The 19,716-nt window shown below is 49.5% G+C and overlaps 2 protein-coding genes across 2 annotated transcripts in view; one reads left to right on the plus strand and one right to left on the minus strand.

Moving 5' to 3' along the window:
• The window catches only part of GNAI3 (G protein subunit alpha i3), a 34,684-nt gene extending 30,993 nt beyond the window's left edge, over positions 1 to 3,691 (plus strand). Inside the window, exons 8-9 of the mRNA XM_079762162.1 lie at positions 1,320 to 1,531; positions 1,621 to 3,691. Coding sequence (XP_079618288.1) covers positions 1,320 to 1,510 — 191 coding nt within the window. The 3' untranslated portion in view covers positions 1,511 to 1,531; positions 1,621 to 3,691. The remainder of the gene's footprint in view (positions 1 to 1,319; positions 1,532 to 1,620) is intronic.
• A 1,900-nt stretch (positions 3,692 to 5,591) lies between these two features.
• Positions 5,592 to 16,567, minus strand: GNAT2 (G protein subunit alpha transducin 2; the record flags this gene model as incomplete). The annotated part of the gene is made up of 8 exons (XM_079762163.1): positions 5,592 to 9,374; positions 10,040 to 10,193; positions 11,069 to 11,198; positions 11,380 to 11,508; positions 12,800 to 12,957; positions 14,103 to 14,244; positions 15,011 to 15,053; positions 16,450 to 16,567. 8 exons carry the CDS (start codon positions 16,565 to 16,567, stop codon positions 9,184 to 9,186), a joined length of 1,065 nt encoding a protein of 354 aa, XP_079618289.1. The 3' UTR covers positions 5,592 to 9,183.
• Between the last annotated feature and the right edge of the window lie 3,149 nt (positions 16,568 to 19,716).

Below are 19,716 nucleotides of genomic sequence, written 5' to 3' on the forward strand. Positions count from 1 at the left end.
CGCACACCACCTACTGGGGATCGAGCCCAAAACCCAGGCATGTGCTCTGACTGAGCGGGAATTGAACCATGACCTCCTCGTTCATAGGTTGGCGCTCAACCACTGAGCCACGCCGGCTGGAAATCTTAAGACAAGTAAAAGGATTGACATTAATGTTCAGTCAGTAGTCTTCTTCACACATAGCAAAGAGCCCTGGATGTCACCACTCTGTGTGTGTGTGTGTGTGTGTGTGTGTGTGTGTGTGAACTTCCAAGTTTCCTGGATGTCACCACTGTGTGTGTGTGTGTGTGTGTGTGTGTGTGTGTGTGTGTGTGTGAACTTCCAAGCCTGTTCTCTGTTTACTGGATCCTTCTGAGGGATTCCCAGTCTTGATTCCCAAGTATCAATATCTGTTCCTACCAGACAGACATGGTTTTCAGTCCTCTATTGCCTTTAAATTACACAAGTCCTGCAGATCTGTGGGAAACCATTTCAAACCCCTACCAAGCTATCTTCCTTCAGTTCTTTAGACGTTCTGTTGACATCACACCCTTCTGTTATTTCGTGTGGATGTGCTCAGTGCTGGTGTTTCTTTGCTTGATGTCACTGACAGCGGCCTCTGGTTCGCAGGAATCCCGGTTTCTGTTGCCTTTCCCTGGCTCTGCAGCCAGTTTCGAGGCTACTCTAAAGGCTCACAGGTAGACAAGATGGTGTGGGAAGCAGGTGATTAAGGGTGTTAATTACAAATGACAATGGGGTTTGGTCCTCCCTCCCCCACCACCACCCCCACCTTGAAAAAATTACAGCATTATTGAGGTATAATTCACGTGCCATAAAATTGACTACTTAAAGGTGTATAATTCAGGGCCCTTTCCCTTTGCACCTGTTAGTGTACCTTTGGTTCTTTAAATTATTGCATCACGGCTCTGAGGCTAAGCCCCCTTAACACTGGAATGATTTTGAAAAGAAGCGAGACTTACCCTTTTGAATTATTTCACATCTCTTCAAGGAGTATGGGCTTTGTGACCTTCTAAACAATTGTGTTCTAGAAATGTATGCTCCTGCTCTCCTACTTTCCTTTTATACTTTGTAGGGATTTTTAGCCAAGAAGTCTAAATGAAAGGGGGAAGAGAAACTTAAAGTTTGTTTTCCTGGATCTTGGTGTGTGGTGATTTTGTTCAGTTTATAATGATAGGAGTCCGCTCTGAAGAAAAACCCAATAATGATGAGAGAAATACAGAAATGTGTCTGTATTCCATTGGCCCACGTGCCCTCTCTTCGTCGGTAAAGGATGAGGCAGCTATTTCATTTGAACTGAGGGTGTGGGGTGTCTGCCTCAGGTTCCAACACATACGAAGAGGCAGCTGCTTACATCCAGTGCCAGTTTGAAGACCTGAACAGAAGGAAGGACACCAAGGAGATCTACACCCACTTCACCTGCGCCACCGACACCAAGAACGTGCAGTTTGTGTTCGACGCCGTCACCGATGTCATCATCAAGCACAACCTGAAGGAGTGTGGGCTTTACTGAGCGTGGGGACGTGAACAAAAGGTAACACTGGGGGCCGTGGTTACCAGCGCGACAGCCATGTCTCTCGACTCAGTGTAAATTCTCTAATGAAGAATGTTCTTCCTTTCTAGTTATCACATGTGGGGTGTTGAGACCAGACCTCTCCTGCTGTCACATTGCGCAGCAGCGAGCATGACCGGGACCAGGGATGGCGGCAGCATGCAGAACTCCAGCGCTCTTTAGCACAACCTTCTGTATTCGGGACTCTTAATTGACACAAGATGCTCAAGTCAAACATGGAATTGGACAGCCGTAAAGTATGAATCAAGACATCACTTGGATTTCAAAATCTCAAATGTTAGGGCAGATGTGAAGTTGAGGTGCTGCATTCCAGAACTTCAATATGTAGCTTCTTTTTTTTCCTTGTTAACAGACCATCAGTAGTTTATTTTTTAAGGTGTTTTTTTTTTTCCCGTCAAGAATACAAAATTTTATTTCTTTGTTTGCAAAAGAATCTTTATTAAAACACACACAGTCTTAACTATGCACAAGATATGAGCAGATCATCTTGAAAATATTCCTCTTAGTAGGAACTCTTTGTTTTTTAACTCTTGGTATGGTCAGAATATAATATTTCTGTACTTGTGTAATTCTTCAGTTATTGGGACTATAATTACGGCTTTTTTGGATGAAATGTGTGTTACTATTCTGTTGAAAGTACCATAATGATTTCTAAATGGTAATTACAGTGGAGAGTTCTGTCTAGCTCTCTTTTTTTTTTATTTTTTAAGCTTAGGGTTGAGGGTTAACCGGGTTTATGCTGATTACCAAATTACTAAATAAATGCTTCTGTAGTATGATAAAGTCAACTTCTTGGATACAGACATACCCAGGGCAGCTGCCAATCAAATGCAAATTGCTAAATTTTATTTTTATTTTTTAAATTGCTAAATTTTAAACAGAACCAGTGACTTTGCTGCTACGTCCCTACTAAATTGACCGCTCTGATCCTTGCTTGTCTGTCTCAGTCAGAGGGAGTTTTGTAAACGATGCCCCTTGTTTTTCATCTCCTGTGGCCTTTTTTTCGGTTGGGAAACATCTAAAGTGTATTAACAGTGCATGCTTTTACTTTGTAAATGTGGTGCCAAAGCCGTTTGCCATTGTTTTTATTGTAGCAATGTTAATTGTAATAATCCTTAGTCAGGACGTTCTTTTGCCGAAACCATTGCATTTGGGGGCCTTTTTCCACGTTGTGTACAGGTTTTAATCTGTTATAGTGGCAGCAGTATTAAAATGATGAGTAAAGAGTCCAGGTTTGTTCCTGTTTGTAACTAGTCCTTTCTGGAAGTAGTTTCTTGTTTCTCTTTGCCCCTGCTGAGTGTGCTTTGGCCTTTGTCTGAGAGTGGGTTTAGGTAAGGTTCCCTGGAGGCTAGTCTTTTGGTGGAATTGTATTGTTGAATCTTGGCCAGCCTGAGGGTCTTATGTCCCATCTGTGTCAGTGACTGGCCGTCACAGTCCATTTCCCAGATTTACATTTTGGTTGTGTGGGGAGCTGTATTCGCCTCTGCCTGCAGGTCCTTTTGTACAATGTACAGCAAATGTCATTAAATAGTGAACGGTCCATTGCGGGAGGCAGATGAAGAGAATGCATTTTGAGCAGTCCATATCACTGGTTTAAGCAGTGCCTTTTGGGGTCCAGTCTTTTAGGATTGGATTCTGTTTCATCTTTTGATGTGACCTTTCACTAGTTTAAAAAGAAAAAAAAATGTTTGGTGGTCATCGAAGCTGGTTCCAGAAGTAAGCTACAGTAGTTCAGTGCCTTTATTGGTAGTTTTTATTTTTTCTTTCTTATTCTTTTTTGGAAAAGTATTACTATGCAGATGGTGTACTGTGTTATCTAACGATTTTATTTTAGGGTGGTGAAAACTGGACCTAAAAGAAGAAAATACCAGCTTTAATTGGTGATTGACTTATGCCCACAATGTAAATAGGGATGATAGTTCTTGTTTGTTTTGAATATATCTTTCCCTTATTGTATTTTGTAAATAGAATCATCTGGAAATGAGAATTGCTCCAGTGTTGTTTTAACTGTAGTGTTTCTATAGTCTGGGCTGATGGGATGGTGGTGTTGATAGCCCATAATAACAGATAACCCCAAAAAGTTAATTTTACTTTGAAATGCATTTTGTATTTTCATTTGAATATGTCTGTGTTCATTTTTAGCCCTTCTGTTAGTGAAAAATAGTAGTTCTCCACTTTTCTGCCTCTCACACCATTTACACTGGTTCTGTGTTTACATGAAGATCAACCCCCACCCCCTCCCCCATCCCAAATAACTTACCTGAATGTACATTCCTTGGTGGACACAGGGACACAGTTGAATCAGTGGTTTTCAAATACGCCTTAAGTCCAACACACCTGGACCCATCTCAGAGATTGACTCGTGGCCAGCGGGCTAGCAATCCATAACTTTAAAAGGGTTATTCTGATCATCAGGCTTGAAGATCACTATCGTATCTTGAAATACAAGAGTCTTTCTTATAGCTAGAATGTAGGAATGAAACATCCTATCTACTAGCCTGGAGAAAAGATTTGATATTTGTAATTAAAGAAACAAAAAGTTGCCTGTGTCTGGCTGGCTATGAAGAATGCTAGAGATTTATGATGGATCATGTTTCAGAATTCAGGTGGCCAGGCTCTGGACCATCCAAGAAATCAGCACATCTAAGAAAATTAAATTGTAATAAATAAAGAACAGTATTTAATAGACCTGAGCAGGAAGGACTGCGGTAGTAGCTTTTTGTTGACAGTCATAATCTCTTCCTCGCCTGATTAAACCTTGGGCTGTGGAATTGCCGCCCACTGGACTCTATATAAAGAGGAAGCATTCTGCTTCCTGGCCAGTCTTCTCTACCTTATTCATTCAGCCTTGCAACAGATTTCACCTCCTGGCATGAAAATTCCAAAAACATTTACAGTTTTTTGTGAATGGATTTTGAGATGCCATTTTTATTTTGGACAGGTTTCTAAGTCTAGTTCAGTGTATCATTTTATTATTTCCACTGATGGATTGTTCTTTTTCATAAAGTGCTGCCTTCTAAGAATAGATGGACCACATTTTTAAAAACTGTTCTCTTGCCTTATTTATTTTTTCTTCTATCGGTTTTATTATATGCGTATTTTAGAGTATTTAAAAATAATTGCTGGTTCTTCCAGTTCTTTTGCTCACCTTAATTGTGTACATCCTGGTCATTGTTCTCCTTTTGGTGGTTGTGACTTTCTGTGGACATTGTTTGCCTGACCTGGCTAAGTACTCCGTCTGTTTATCTATTTGCTTAGCATAGTTCTGGGGTTTCCTATTGCACAGCTCCTTGCTGTCTGGCAGTCACATAGAAGCTACAGTTAGTCTCATTCCAGTTAAACCCTGCCTTTGATTGATTTTTCCCTTCCAAATGTTCAAAAAACACACAGTCCTCTACTCATTTATAAAACCTAAAACAGCCCTTACTCCCTTCCCTCTTATCACTTGCGAAACCTTTTAGATGTGATACTGACATGACTTAGTATGGGTTTTTTAAATGTTTTTATTGACTTTTAGAGAGAGAAGAAGGGAGAGGAATGGAGAGATAGAAATATCTATAAGAGAGAAACATCATCTATCAGCTGCCTCTTGCACGTCTCCTAATAGGGATCAAGCTAACCCGGGCATGTGCCCTGACCGGAATCAAACTATGACCTCATGGTTCCTGGGTGGACGTCAGCCACTGAACCACACCCAGCTGGTTGTGATACTGACTTTAACAACAAAGTTGTCTCAGTTTCCCCGTATTCTTCTCAAGGCTTCCCAGTAAAATGAGAGATGTGACCTCGGACTAGCCACAGCTCTCTGCGTGGCTTCATGGCCATCCAAGCACAAGAGGAAACCAGCTGCTTCGAGGCCTCCCGTTGGAGTTGATCTTGCATCTGTCAGCCATTGGGAAGTGAAAGAAAGACGCAAGGCCCTGAAGAATGCCTTCCGGGATGGTCAGGATCCTTGTCCGGGCACCTTTGTTTAGGTTTTAAAACCTCCCTCCTCCCTACCCCCCCCCCCCCCGACACACACACACACACACACACACACCTGCAATTTTCTCATAACCTTTTATGAGTTACTTCTGCTGAGGAGCACGTGCTTCTGAACAAGTCGGGGCAGTGTCTTCCCGGTACTGGGTCTGGCCTGGGTCTGGCCTGTCTTCTCAGGAATACGGTGACCAGAAATGTACACAGGAGTAGACAGATGAGATCCACGATTAAGGTGTGGACGTTCCTTGGCCAGGCTACTTTGTATTTGCCAGTAAGAAGCACTTTTTGTACATGACTTACAGGATCTAGCTTTTATACAAAATTAAGACAAAACAAGAAACCGGGTCTTCTAAACATTTCTTTCACTGCATTTATTTATGCGTTGGAAATGGAAAGATTCACATACCACACTAAAAATAAAATCCTGTGACAGAGCTAACTGTAAATGTAATGCCATGAATCTTTACCGTTCATTGATGAAGAGCGCAGCTAGCTGAAACTGAAGTGAAAGTCTTTGTTGAGGGGCCTGGGCCAGGGCAGGTGAGGGGAATGATGGAGGAGTCCAGTTGTAAAGGCTTTGTGTGCCCGGGGCTGATGTTTGCCTGACGTCCAGTGGGAATCAACAAGGTAGCAGCGATCATAAAATAATTAGCTGGGACACACCATCTCAGTGTACGAGCATTCACTAAGCTGTGAGGTTTGAGAGCTGGAATATTAAATTTTGTACAATTGGATTTTTCTATCTCCTAACCTCTATTATCCATCGTGTGCCCGTATTCCATGTATGAGAGATTCCCCCAGTAGACATAACAAATCACAAGAAATTGCCTGTTCTAATTGTTCATTCTTGCTCATGTAGGATGAAGGTCCCGAGGCCCCAGAATCTTAGGAGGTTGGAGAGTTCGGTGTGCTGGGTTCTGTTTTTTCCCCGTTTTCAACCAGCTATGAAATCTTTCGGTCTTACATTCCTATGCTGTTTCTAAAAGTGGGCTTAGTTATATCTTCCAACTCTGATGCTCCATGGTTCTCATCAAATAGAAGTAACGTTTAAAGGCGCTTTGTAAATATTCGTGACACCCAGGATTACTCAGCAGAGCCTTTGTAGCGGCTTGTCTTTTCTCAGCATCTGTGTCCCATATTCATTTTAAAGACCCGACGGGAAGTTCAACTGTATGTGGAGCAGGTGAAAGGTCTTTGTTTTCTTGTGTTATTTTAAAATATATTTTTATTGATTTCAGAGAGGAAGGGAAAGGGAGGGAGAGATAGAAACATCAATGATGACAGAGAATCATCGATGGGCTGCCTCCTGCACCCAGGCATGTGCCCTGTCTGGGAATTGAACCGTGACCTCCTTGTTTGTAGGTTGATGCTCAGTGAAAGGCCTTTGCTTTATTTTTTGTTCACACCATTGCTTGCTTTTTCATGACCAAAAGGCACCAAAAGGTTGTCAGTTCTGTTCTTGGTCAGGATACGTGCCAGGGTTGCTGGCTCAGTCCCCAGTGGGGGGAGCGTGCAGGAGGTGGCTGATTGATGTTTTGCTCTCAAGTCGATGTTTCTCTCTCACTCACACTCTCAAAAACTCAGTAAAAAAATCTTAAAAAAAAAAAAAGCCAGCAATGTGGTATGATTGGGGGGAAGTGGGTTCTCCCTTTTTGAAGATGGATTAAATGGGATACATTTACATTGAAGGCCTGTGTAGACAGGTCATAGCTGTAGCGAGGATTCTAACCTGGTGCTTCAGAGCTGCAAAGATAGAACTGTGTGTTGGTTTCCTTTGTAAATCTCTGAACTTACTTAATGCCTTTTAAATATTCTGAGAAGGGCCCATAGGATTCAGGCTGCCAGAGGGATCCAGATCCCATATAATAAAGAGCTAATATGCTAATTAGACTGGACGGTGGGCAGGCCGTCAGGCAGTCGGGCTGCGAGGGCCGAGCCCCTTCACAAATTTCGTGCATCGGGCCTCTAGTACAAAAAATAAAAAAATAAAACCACAAAAAACAAGGACCTCAGAACCCCTGTATGTGGAATTAAAGCAAACAGGTAAGTCATGGTTGGAGCAAGCCATTTAGAACAGCTCTTGGATACAAGAGGTCTTACCCAGATTTTTTCTTTGGCTTGAGTTTTGGTTTGTTTCTTAAAAATACATATTTTTATTGATTTGGGGGAGAGAGAGAAACATCAATGATGAGAGAGAATCATTGATCGGCTTCCTCCTGCACGCCCCACATTGGGGATCAAGCCTGCCTGCAACCCGGGCATGTGCCCTGACAGGGAATCAAACCGTGACCTCCTGGTTCATAGATGGACGCTCAGCCACTGAGCCACACTGGCCAGGCTTTGGCTTAAGTGTTCTAAGTGGCAGTAGGCAGAGTATTTTTCCTTAATTCTCCCAAGTTGGTTTCTTTTCAAGGATTCAGACTATTGAATGAATCCAATTTTAACAGCTGCAAGTGTCTTCTTCAGTGTGTTCCAAGCTCATATGGCTCTCTCGTATCAACATTGCTAGTAGCAGCCTGAGTGCGAATGTGTGCTTCTGGCAGGGAGTGTATTTTCATTTTAATTGACACGTTCTTTTAGAGACTAAATCTTGCTGCCAAGAGCCTTCCTCACTGGTAGTTGTGGAAATGCTAAATCCATACTGCACCGCCTCCTGTCAAGATAAACGCAAGCTTGTTTCCCCTCAGAGGAGTTCAGAGGAATAATTTGCTTGTTGGTCTGTTTGGGAAGATGTTTTCAGCCAGCCGTTACATGGACCCACCCAGCTGCAAAGATGTTTATTGCCTAAAGCAAGATCCGCTGCCTTTTTTATTCTGAAGCAAATAGCAGTTGAAATGAGAATTTTAGGATTACTCACTTGATCTAAATTCTATGGTGGAGGAGTAGCAGCACTAAGATCATTAATACTCCAAGTGGGACTGTGCTGATAACCCTCCACGCTTACTTAGAAAGTGTCCTGTATAGCTGAGAAACAGTTACCTACAGATAAAGGAGACTCGGTCTTTTGGGAGGCAGAGGGGGAGTCTGCTTAATAAAATGATGGTTCTTCTCTATGTGCCTTCAAAACTAACCTCTAGTCAGTGATCTGGATGTCTGAGCTAAGGCACATAGACATCTGTTAGTAAAATGGGTGGTAGGTTTATCAAGGTTTTGTTTTTATTTTATTTTTGCTGTTTTGCTTGGGATAGTTCATCGCAAAACCTGCTCTTGATTTTCATAAATGGCAGCGTTTACATAGGATTTCTTTCTGTGATTCTACCCACAGAGCCTTTCTGTGCCTTCCCTGCAGTTACGTTTGTGGTCATCAGAACAGCCCCGTGAAGTAGTAGAGAAGTTACCTTCACTTTACCGGTGAGGGGCTCGTGAGAAATGAAATGTGTACATTTTGTAGTAAGTTGCAGAACCAGTACTGGAGCCTGGGTCTTCTGGCTCCTGGCCTCGGGCTCTTTAAACTCGCCGGCTACCCTGCTTTGAAAAGAATGTGAGAGAGACCGTCCGGTCACGTACACCTCCCCTCCAAGGGAGCACGCACTCATTCCCCATCTCACGGTGTCACGACCGGACATTTTCTGCTTAAAATTGCCCAGATTCCATGCCTGTTCGTGGGAGATACACGTGGGAAATGATGGAGATTAGAAGAGCCCGCAGTCCTTGAGGTTTTCTTTGATGATGATATCTGTAACTGCGTCAAATACAAATTTGACGTTTTGCGTGTCCGTAGCGCAGGTCATGTGACTGTAGATTTCTTTGACATCTTTTCGCATGTTGAGGTCAAGGAACTGGCTCTTGATATAATTCCCTGCATCCTCATAAGAGTTGTTTCCTGGTTTTCCAGAAAAATAGTGAAGAAATGGGATAAATTAGCCCTTAGCTGCTCATTTACTTTTTAGGTGACTGACTTGACCCTCAAAGTGTTAAGAGTCAAAGCAAATGCAGGTGGGGGGCCGGTTTTTTGTGGGTTTTTTTTTGGGGGGGTGGGGGAGCTTTTGAAGGGAAGGCCCTCTCCTGTATTGCACTCCAGAGTTTCTCACTTGAGTTGAGCAAAGAAGTCGAGGTGAGAGGTGTCTGTCTCCACCCTTGGTTTCTGGTCGATCCCATTGGAATAGGCAGTCGATGGCTCGTGCATCTGACATCTGAATGTAAACCTAGCTCTATCCACTGAGCCAAGCCAGCTAGGGCGATGCTTCTTTCTCATCGTTGATGTTTCTAACTCTCTCTCTCCCTCTCTGAAATCAATAAAGAATAAATTGGGAAAACCTAGAACTGGATGCCCACGTTTCTCTGCTGAGACAGCCCAGTGTCACTTGGACATCACAGAGCGCTCAGAGGAAGAGTGCTAAGGGATAGGGGTCATCAACTTGGCACAAGCAGGGGGCGTGACTTAGCACTCCTCAGAGACAAGTGCCTTCCTGCCTCCGTGGTGTGGGAAATGGCATCCCCAGGCATCACTAAGAAAGCATGACCTTGTCCCCAGCCCTTGACACTCACCATCATACTCGGGGAAGCAAATGCTGAGATGCACCTTCTTGATTTTTTCCTCAAAGAGGTCCTTCTTGTTGAGAAAGAGCACAATGGACGTGGCCGCGAAGAACTTGTGGTTGCAGATGCTGTTGAACAGGTGCAAGGACTCGTGCATGCGATTCTAGGGGGAGGAAATACATCAGAGGCACCAGGCTGGGCTTATGGGATGGGCGTTTGCCTCCTGTTCTGGGAGAGGCTAGTGCCAAATGCCAAAAGCAAGATAGGGAACAGCTTATCTCTCTAGTTCAGCCAACAGCATCTGGCTTCCTCGTGATCTTCCGATCCTGTCCGTGTGACACGGGGGGCCGGGGAGAATCATCGCGCTTTTCTGGGTCTGTTTCCCTATCTCGTGGGCTTATTACGCAGGTTAAGTGAGGTCATGTATGAAGCATGCCGTGATCATGAAGGCCAAGAATGTCATGCAGGTCTTTGGGAGCCAGGGCTCACTAAGGATTGTGACATCCGCACGTGCTGCTGACCCAGGGTTGAGACCGGGCCTTGTTAGCGTGCGCCCATTTGCGTCTCCAGGATGATTTGGATGGGCTTCTGTGGTCGGGTCCCGGATCTCAGTTTGGGCAGGACTGTAAATGGCGCCGAACGGTAAGGGCGCGAGAGCCCGGGGCCACACCACAAGCACCTCTGCCCATTTCCTTCTCTGAGCGCCACTTTGAGCGAGGAGAACCGGGGCTGTGTGTCTGCAGCGCCCGGAGGGGGCCAGGCCAGCCCGGTCTCGGGGAGCAGGCCATTAGGGTCTTGAAGGATGCTCTTAGCTAACTTGCTCAATCTTTTCATCTGATGAGAAAACAAACCTAATGTGTAGGCTTTGTCATTGCTAATCCTCCTGCAAAACCCTGTCGGACCTCGCAGACTTGAAGAGGTCTTGGAAAACGAACGGCCCTGTGAGACGTTTCGCTAGAAGGTATTTCGGGTGCCCTGATGGGACGTGGTCTAAGGAGCAGGGAGAACCCCTGGAACGGGGGACAGGCGGCCACTCACCACGTCGTCATCCTCCACCAGCACCAGGTCGTAGGCGCTGAGGGCCGCACAGAAGATGATGCACGTGACCCCCTCGAAGCAGTGGATCCACTTCTTCCTCTCCGACCTCTGCCCTCCCACGTCAAACATCCTGAGGGCGGGAAGCGTCCTCGTCAGGGATGGCCCCCACGTCTGGTGTCTGCCCCCAGGGAGGCGGCCGGGTGGCAGTGAGAGGGAGGGGAGGCACTGGTTCAGGTGGGCTTTAGTGAAGGTCAGGACGCACGCCCGTGCCCTCTGATGTCTGAGGTGCTTTCAGGGTACCACGTTCTCACCTGAAGTTCAGGTCTTTGACGGAAAACTTGGTCTCAATGATGCCTGTGGTTTTGACTCTGGACCGTAACACATCTTGCTCATTGGGGAGGTAGTTAGTGGCTGTGATCCGGTCCAATTGGTTCAGGTAGCTAGAGAACAGTGGGTGGCATCGGTGACATGAAATTCTCCACCGCCAAGGCCAAGAACGCCAAGGCCAAGAATCTTACCCAAAGGCACACAACTAACTTGGCGATGGAACCAGGACTAGAGTCCATGTGGTCAAAGCTAGGGCTCTTCCCTTCAGGGCCTCGTGTGCCCTCACAAAAGGCAGTGTGGGGTGGGCTGAGGCCACGTCCATCCGAGGCAGTGGTTCCGCCCCATTGGAGTCAAATCAGGTGACTGCCATGCATTTCCCCTGACGAAGGGGTTTCCTAGACTCTTCCTAGACTCTCGAATGAGACTTGGTGGTTTAAAAGGTGCCAGAGGTTCCATCCAAAAAATAGGATGGACTAAGAAACTGGAGGACACACGAGACGCGAATCACCGCAACGTTTATGTCCCGTTTATATCCTGAATCGAGTTGGGGGAACAGTTGACATATGGGGGAAACGTGAATGAACACTGACTTGGCTACTTGGTGACATTAAGGAATTTTAAATATTTAGTTGTAGTGATTGTGTTGTGATTTGTTTTTAAAAAGAGCCCTTATTTTTAGAGATACATGATGAAATTTTTAGGACGAAATGATAGGATATCTGGAATTTACTTCAATATAATCCAGTGGGAGATGAAGGAAGATAAAATGAAATAAGAAATGGCCACGAGTTGATAACCCTGAAAGCCTGGTGATTCGTTGTATTAGTCTACTTTTGTATATGTTTGCCAGTTACCATTATTTTTAAAGTTCAAAAAAGAAGGTGGGGGGGGGGGCGGGGAGAAGCAGGAGGAAGGCAGATGTGAAGTGAAGGGACTGAAAGAGGGAAGGAAAATTAATACAGGTTCCTACTGTATGCCAGGAATCTCACGTTTACATCCTCATTTGAACCTGGCTGGCGTGGCTCAAGTAGTTGAGTGTTGACCTATGAGCCAAGAGGTCACGGTTTGATTCCTGGTCAGGACACATGCCCAGGTCACAGCTTTGATCCCCAGTGTGGGGTGAGCAAGAGGCAGCGGATCAATGATTCTCATCATTGATGTTTCTATCTTTCCCTCTCCCTTCCTCTCTGAGATCAATAATGAATTAACTAATTAAATAAAGCAGTACGGAGCGTGGGAGCTGTGGCCCATGTCCCGACCTAAAGGCATTCAGTTCCAAGCACAGTGAAACACCACTGGGCCCAACAGGCAACAGGCCGCGTTCAGGCCCTGGGTCTCCAGCTTTCAGAGCCTGGAACCTCAGGCCGGTGCGACGGCTCCCCGCCAGTCCCCAGTGAGCCTTACTAGGCCGCCGAGTCGTTGAGCTGGTACTCGGCCGCTCTGTCGAAGCAGGCCTGCACCCCGCCGTCCTGCCACAGCCTCGTGATCACCTCCACCAGCTCGGGGGGCATGGTGCCCTCCTCCAGGGAGTCGGCCAGGTTGCTGAGCTGCCGCCCGTCGTCCTGTAAGGCAGAACCCTGGCTGAGCACCACAGGGAGTCCTGGCTTCCCCGGAGGCTTCTGGGAATTCTGCTGGACGGGCAGCACTTTGCATCGCTCCCGAAGCCTGGGCCGGGGGCGGAGGCGGAGGCAGTGTCCAGGGGAGAGTCCACCTAAGAAAACACTGACTAATTTCCCAGTGGGCTTCCGAGATGCAGAAGGTGCCCAGCGGATGGCCGAGGGCCCAGGGGCCTCCTCGGTGTCTCCATCCTCCACCCTTAGGCCAAGAGCATGCGCCCCAGCGTGTGCCCTCTGCTTCGCGGAGACCACGCGTTCGCAGAGCAGACTGGCCAAGGGGGGGACACGTCGGGTGGCAGCAGCCTGTCACCTTGGTGAGGTGTAGGAAGGGGCCAGCCCTGGAACCAGGGATTGAGCTGGGAACAGGCCCACGGCAGGGCGAGGAGCCCAAGGAGCGACTTAAACGGTAAAATAAGACAAAGAGGCAGAGAAAACATTTACTGTAAAGGTAGGAATTGCAGCCCAGCTGGCCTGGCTCAGGGGTTGAGCGTTGACCTAGGAACCAGGAGGTCACGGTTCGATTCCCGGTCCGGGCACATGCCCGGGTGGTGGGCTCGATCCCCAGTGTGAGGCCTGCAGGAGGCAGCCAATCAGTCCTTCTCATCATTGATGTCTCTCTCTCCCTTCCCCTCTGAAATCAATAAAAATACATTTTTTTAAAAAAAGGAATTGCAAAGCCGAAACCAGTTTGGCTCAGTGGATAGAGCGTCGGTCTGCGGACTGGAAGGTCCCGGGTTCGATTCCGGTCAGGGGCATGTGCATTGGTTGCGGGCACATCCCCCGGTGGGGGGTGTGCAGGAGGCAGCTGGTCGATGTCTCTCTCTCATCGATGTTTCTAACTCTCTATCCCTCTCCCTTCCTCTCTGTGAAAAATCAATAAAATATATTTAAAAAAAAAAAAAAGGAATTGCATGCTTGCTCCAGATGTGCACCTGCCTCCCGGACTAAAAAGATTGGAAGCTCAGCAGGTGGGATTCTAGTTACACCCAACTTTTCGCACCCGTGGTTCCTCCCAGCCTGTTGGCTGCTGGTCTGCTCCTTGCTAGCCTTCCTCTCCCTCCAGGCTTACCCACATCCCGTCGGGCACGTACCGCGCAGCTCGGTTGGGCATAGTCGATGCCCAGGGTGGACATGGCGCGGACGATGGCCAGGATGGACTGCAGCACGTTGCCGTAGATGACGGACTTGTACTCCAGGCATTCCTCCGGCGAGTAGCCGTCCTGGTGAATGATCCTGCAGGGAGCGCGCCCGCCCTCAGCGGGGCCTGAGCAGCCAGGCCTAGCGGCGGGGGGTCTGGAAGGCTCCACAGCAGTGGCTCCCAGGGCGGGACACGCCCCACAGGGGGCAGTTCCAGAATGGGTTATCCACAGTGAATATTTTTCCATTTCTTACGGCTCTAGGGGCCTCATAGACAGCATATAAATATATATTGTGATGTATTTATGCATCTCAGTTCTCTATTATGTTTTAAAACTTTATTTGCTATTTTTTCATTTCACTTATTTTTTTAAACAATTTCTTAGTGATTTCTTCCTCAGGACTTCAACTGTCCTTTCGTTCTTTTATTTTTGTCTTTCATGGTGTCATGTTCTTTGGAAGCTTGTTTAGACCAAGTGAATGGCCTTTTAGGCTTCCTCCATGTGAGTAAGAGCTCACTTTTTGAATAAGAATTCTATGTCATGGTCGGAGGGGGTGGGGGTGGCGGGCATCAGGGTCTTAGAGATGCTCGGGTGGGGCGTGGCCAAAAAAGGTTGGGAACCGCTGCTCTAAAGGGTCCTAAGAACCTGACCCCTGTTCCAAAGGGGAGCGTTAGAGGCAAGGGGGTGCAGATGAGGGGCGTCAGTCCCTTCTGTCCTTTACATCAGGGTTCCCTAAGGCCCGGGCGCCCCCTCCGCCCCTCTGCTGGCTCTGCCACTCCCACGCCCCCACCCTACCCCCACCCCACCCTACCCCCACCCCCCCCATCCACACCCCCACCCCCAGGGCTTCGCTCACTCACTTCATCTGCTTGACGATGGTGCTCTTCCCCGACTCCCCGGCCCCTGCGGGAGAAGGGCTCTTGCTCCAGATGTGCACCCGCCTCCCCACCCCTCACCCCCGTGGGGCACAGCGCGGGGAGTCCCTGGCCTGCCAGCCTGAGCCCAGGCCACGCAGAGCGGAGGTCCTGGGGCTTCTTGGCTGGGGAGGGGTCTCCTGTGCCTTGAGCGTCCGGCGCGTTCCTGGCCGCCACCCCCTGGCCGTCAGTGCACTCCCTGTGACAGTGGTGACAGCCGCAGGTGCCACCAGATGTTCCCAGATGTCCCCATGGGTGGGGCCGGGGCAGCCTCGTTGGAACCCGGATCGTTGGGGGAATTCCATGGACACTCTCTCCTCCCACCCTTTCACTCAGGAGCGAGAACCCGGGCCGGGTTGGAGGGAGCTGGGTCCCTTCACTGAAATGCTGCTTTTCTCCATCGTGGTGGTGTTTCCTTTATTGACAAACATGCCCTAACACCCTCCTTCACGCTCCGCTCTCCCTCCATGGACACCGACACCCACACCCCCTCCGGCCTCCCCCAGCCTGGGCTGCTGGCTCTGAGCGGCTTATCCTGAAGGTAGAACAGAGCTGATTAGGCTTAAAAGATCCCAGCTGGCCACCTCCCCCTGCCTCTCCCCTCGGGCCCTGTGGCGTCAGGCCCTGTGACACAGAGGTGAGCTCCTCCAGGGCGTCCCCGGGGCCAGGCCGCACACCACAGGGTGGGGCGGGCCTGGGCCTCCACACCCCGCCCAGCTGCCCTCCGCACAACCCCCCCCCACCCCCACCCCCGGCCCCTGCGGTTTTCCTGAGCCAGGTGGCTGAGCTCTATTGTCTTGGTTCTATTTACAGCGGAGACCTGTGTCTCTGACTGACCGAGGTGTGGTCTCTCTTCAGCCCTGACCCCCATCTGCTCAGGAGCTCCCCAGGGTCGAGGCTCCCGCTGAAGGCCGGGCCTCCCCTCGGGGCGCCTCCTCCTGCTGTGTTTACCGAGAGGGAGAAGGAGCTGTGAGGGGCCGTCCCTGCGCCTACGTGACAGCGATTGTACACAGGCAGGCCTGCGAGTCCCTGTGCTCTCCGAGTTCTCGGCTGCGTGTGGGGCCCCGGCCCAAGCCCCAGGTGCGTGGTTTTGCCAAGCCCCGAGGTGTTGTGTTCGGTTAGGTTCAGTGGGGGCGGGGCCATCCTGGCCCTGGTTCTGGTCCTGGTCCAGGGACTAGCAGAACCATCCCAGCGGAGCTTTGGCATCTGCATCTCAGCCCTAGAGCTCTGACCCCCCAGCCTGAGACGGAATGGGAGAGGGACAGTGACCGGCCTGTCCCCCCACCCTATGGACTGGGCTGGGCTGGAACCCGTCTCCGCCCAGGCCCAGGCTGAGCTGCATGGAGCGGGCCTTCCCCTTCCCCGCTCTCCTCCCACCGCCTCACCCAGCAGCAGCAGCTTGACGGTCTTGGCCTCCTTGTCTGCGTCCTCCTGCAGCTTCCTCTCCAGCTCCTTGGACCGCTTGGCCAGCTCTCTGTCCTCAGCACTGGCCCCGCTCCCCATCGCCCGCGTCTCCTCCGGCGGCTTCTCCTCTAGGGTCTCCGGGTCTGGGAGAAGGAAGATGAGGGAGCAGTAAACTGGGGGGGGTGTGCAGGGGGCTGGGGAGGGAGCCTGTCCTGGCGAGAGTCCTGCCCCAGCTGGAGCCCTGCTTAGTCTGGGGATTGCAGCCTTTACATCCAGCGCCGCGATGGCCAAGCCAATTAAGAGCTCAGGATGACAAAGGGCCGTGTTTCTGTGACCAGGGAGGTGGCCTGCTGGGTTCGGACCCCGAACGGGGCGAGGGTGCTGGGGATCTGGAGTGAGATCACGGCTGCCCCTCCTTTTCAGGGGCTGACCCCCGAAAAGTCTCTCTCACACATTCACTGGCATCTCGGAGCCAGAGATGAGAGGCACAGACGTAGGGAGGCCCACTCAGAGGTAGATTCTGGGGTCTGTTTCAAGGCACCGAAGCACACCCCTCGTCTTCCGTCACCGCAGGCGGCCCTGGCGAGGGCTTTTTGTCTGGGGTGCTGCCCGTCCTTGGGAAGATTAGAAATGCTTTTCCAGCCTGGCTGGCGTGGCTCAGTGGTTGAGCCTTGACCTATGAACCAGGTGGTCACGGTTCGGTTCAATTCCCGGTCAGGGCACATGCCCGGCTTATGAGCTCGATCCCTGGTGGGAGGCATGCCGGAGGCAGCCGATCAATGATTCTCTCTCATCATTGATGTTTCTCTCTCGCTCCCTCTCCCTTCCTCTCTGTAATCAATAAAAATATATTAACAATAAAAAGAATGCAGAAACTCAGGCCTTACCCCAGACCTCCTCAGAAGCTCCCTTTTTGGCAGGATCGCAAGTGATTTCAAGGACAGCGAGGGCCGGGCAGCACTGCCCGGGAGGCCAGGCACTGGGGTTCCCTCGCACCTGCCCAGTGATCAGACCCACCTGGAGGGCTCGTGTTTCATCAGAACTCCGGTGCCACCGATGGAGGAAGATCGTCTGATTTCAAAGATGTTCAAATGTTACAGGTTTTTAAAAGGGTGTGCTTTAGGATCAATAAGTTCCAGTAATAATGCTAATTCCAGAGCCTGACAACTGTGTTTCACACTAATATAAGGAGTTATGGTCCTGTGGCAAGTTTGAAAAGCACTGATCCAGAACAGTGGTTCTCAACTTTTGGTGTACATTGGAGTTTACGTAAAGAGCTTTTTTAAAAAAAAAAAATAATAATAATAATAATAGTACTGATTTAATTGGTCTAGAATGCAGTCCAGACATGAAGATTTTTCTTTCCTTTTTAAAAAAAAATTTTTTTTTTTTATTTCAGAGAGGAAGAGAGAGAGAGAGATAGAAACATCAGTGATGAAAGAGAATCATTGATCGGCTGCCTCCTGCATGCCCCCCACTGGGGACCGAGCCTGCAACCCGGGCATGTGCCCTGACTGGGAATTGAGCCTTGACCTCCTGGTTCATAGGTCAATGCTCAACCACTGAGCCACGCCAGCTGGGCCAGGCATGAAGATTTTTTTTAAAATATATTTTATTGATTTTTTACAGAGAGGAAGGGAGAGAGATAGCCAGAAACATCGATCAGCTGCCTCCTGCACACCCCCTCCTGGGGATGTGCCCGAAACCAACGTACATGCCCTTGACCGGAATCAAACCCAGGACCTTTCAGTCCGTAGGCTGACGCTCTATCCACTGAGCCAAACCGGTTTCGGCAGGCATGAAGATTTTAAAATTTTCCCTAGTGATTCTAATGTGCAGCCAAACTAGGGAACCATTGAGCTCAAAGGATTTCCCTTTCCTTTTAGAGCTGGGGTAGAGCAGCAGTGGCCTGTGGGACAGAGAGAGGGGAGGTAGGACCTGGGTCTCCCACCTGCCGGGAGCCCTGAGCACCTGCCGACCATCTCACTCCTCCTGCCGCCCTGCAGCTGCGTATCTGGGGATCTGACTGAGAAGCACTGGGCCTGGGGCCCAGACTGTCGGGGCTGACGGAGAAATAGGCAGCCACCAAGGTGCCGTCCATGGTGATCTGTTTTCCCAATCAAAAATGGGCACGTGCTTAGTGACGAGGGAAAACAGGAGAGTGCCTTTGAAATGGTGACTCTCCTGGAATCTTGGCTATAAGGTTTCAGTAAGACCTGCCCTCGCCTACCTGCAATCCTGGTAACACACCCCTGGCCAGAGCTGTGCTGTGCCCCGCACCAGTCACAGCCAGGAACAGCCAGGGACGGGACTGAACAGTTTATGGGGCTCATAGCCATTCATTCTCACAGTCACTTCAAGCTGAGGGCTCTTGGCCCCATTTTGCAGACCGGATGGCTGAGACTTGGGGGTTAAGTCACTTGTTCAGGGTCATAAAGCGTAGTAAACAGACATGCCACGTGATCTTTCTGTTACCCTCGCACAAGCAGCCCAAGGAAGAACACTTGGGCAAAAAAGGCACATGCAGGATCTTGATCACAGCAGCAGCCCTTGCCTTGTTCAAGGAACCTGACTGGTTTCACACCCGGGGGAAAACGCTCGCGCTTGTTCCTTTTTCAGCTGCCACCTCTGCAAACTTCCGCGCTGCTTCTGTGTGCTTCCTGGCCGGCTGGCTCCCCTTGCCCACGACTAAGCTGAGCCAGGGAACTCCTGATCCTCACCTGCTTGCACAGACCCGCTACTACGCATGCACCACGCTGATGCCAGCGACCTGCCTCCCCCGCGCCCCCCACCTCCCCGCCCCCCCCCCCCCCCCCCCGGCTCCTGTCTCCAGCTCCTGCGCCTTCCCAGTGGCAGCTCTGCTTCATCATCGCGTTGGGGTTCGGGGCCCTGGGGGAGTCGGTGGACCATGTAGGTGCCATCCCCATTTCAGAGGGGAGTGGACAGAAGCAGATAAAGGTGGTCCTCATAGAGTCGATGGCATTGGGGTTTGGGGTTCCCCAAGATAGAAATCGAGAGGAAACCCCAGGGAAGTTTCCAGACAGATTTTGTTAAGCTCGCACTTGAGCACAAGGGAAGCAGTCCCGAGCTGGCTGCATGGCTGGCTCTGTTTGGCCGCTTTTATCAGCTGGGGACAAGGCGGGCTTGTGCAAAAGGAAAGATGGGCTTGCTGGAAAAGGCGGCTTGTGAAGGGTCCAGGGGGTGGAATTTCACATGTCAGGGTGGGGTACTTCCTCCTTCTTTTGGGT

This window comes from Cnephaeus nilssonii (assembly GCF_951640355.1).
Source record: "Cnephaeus nilssonii genome assembly, chromosome: 21".
NCBI lineage: Eukaryota > Metazoa > Chordata > Mammalia > Chiroptera > Vespertilionidae > Cnephaeus > Cnephaeus nilssonii.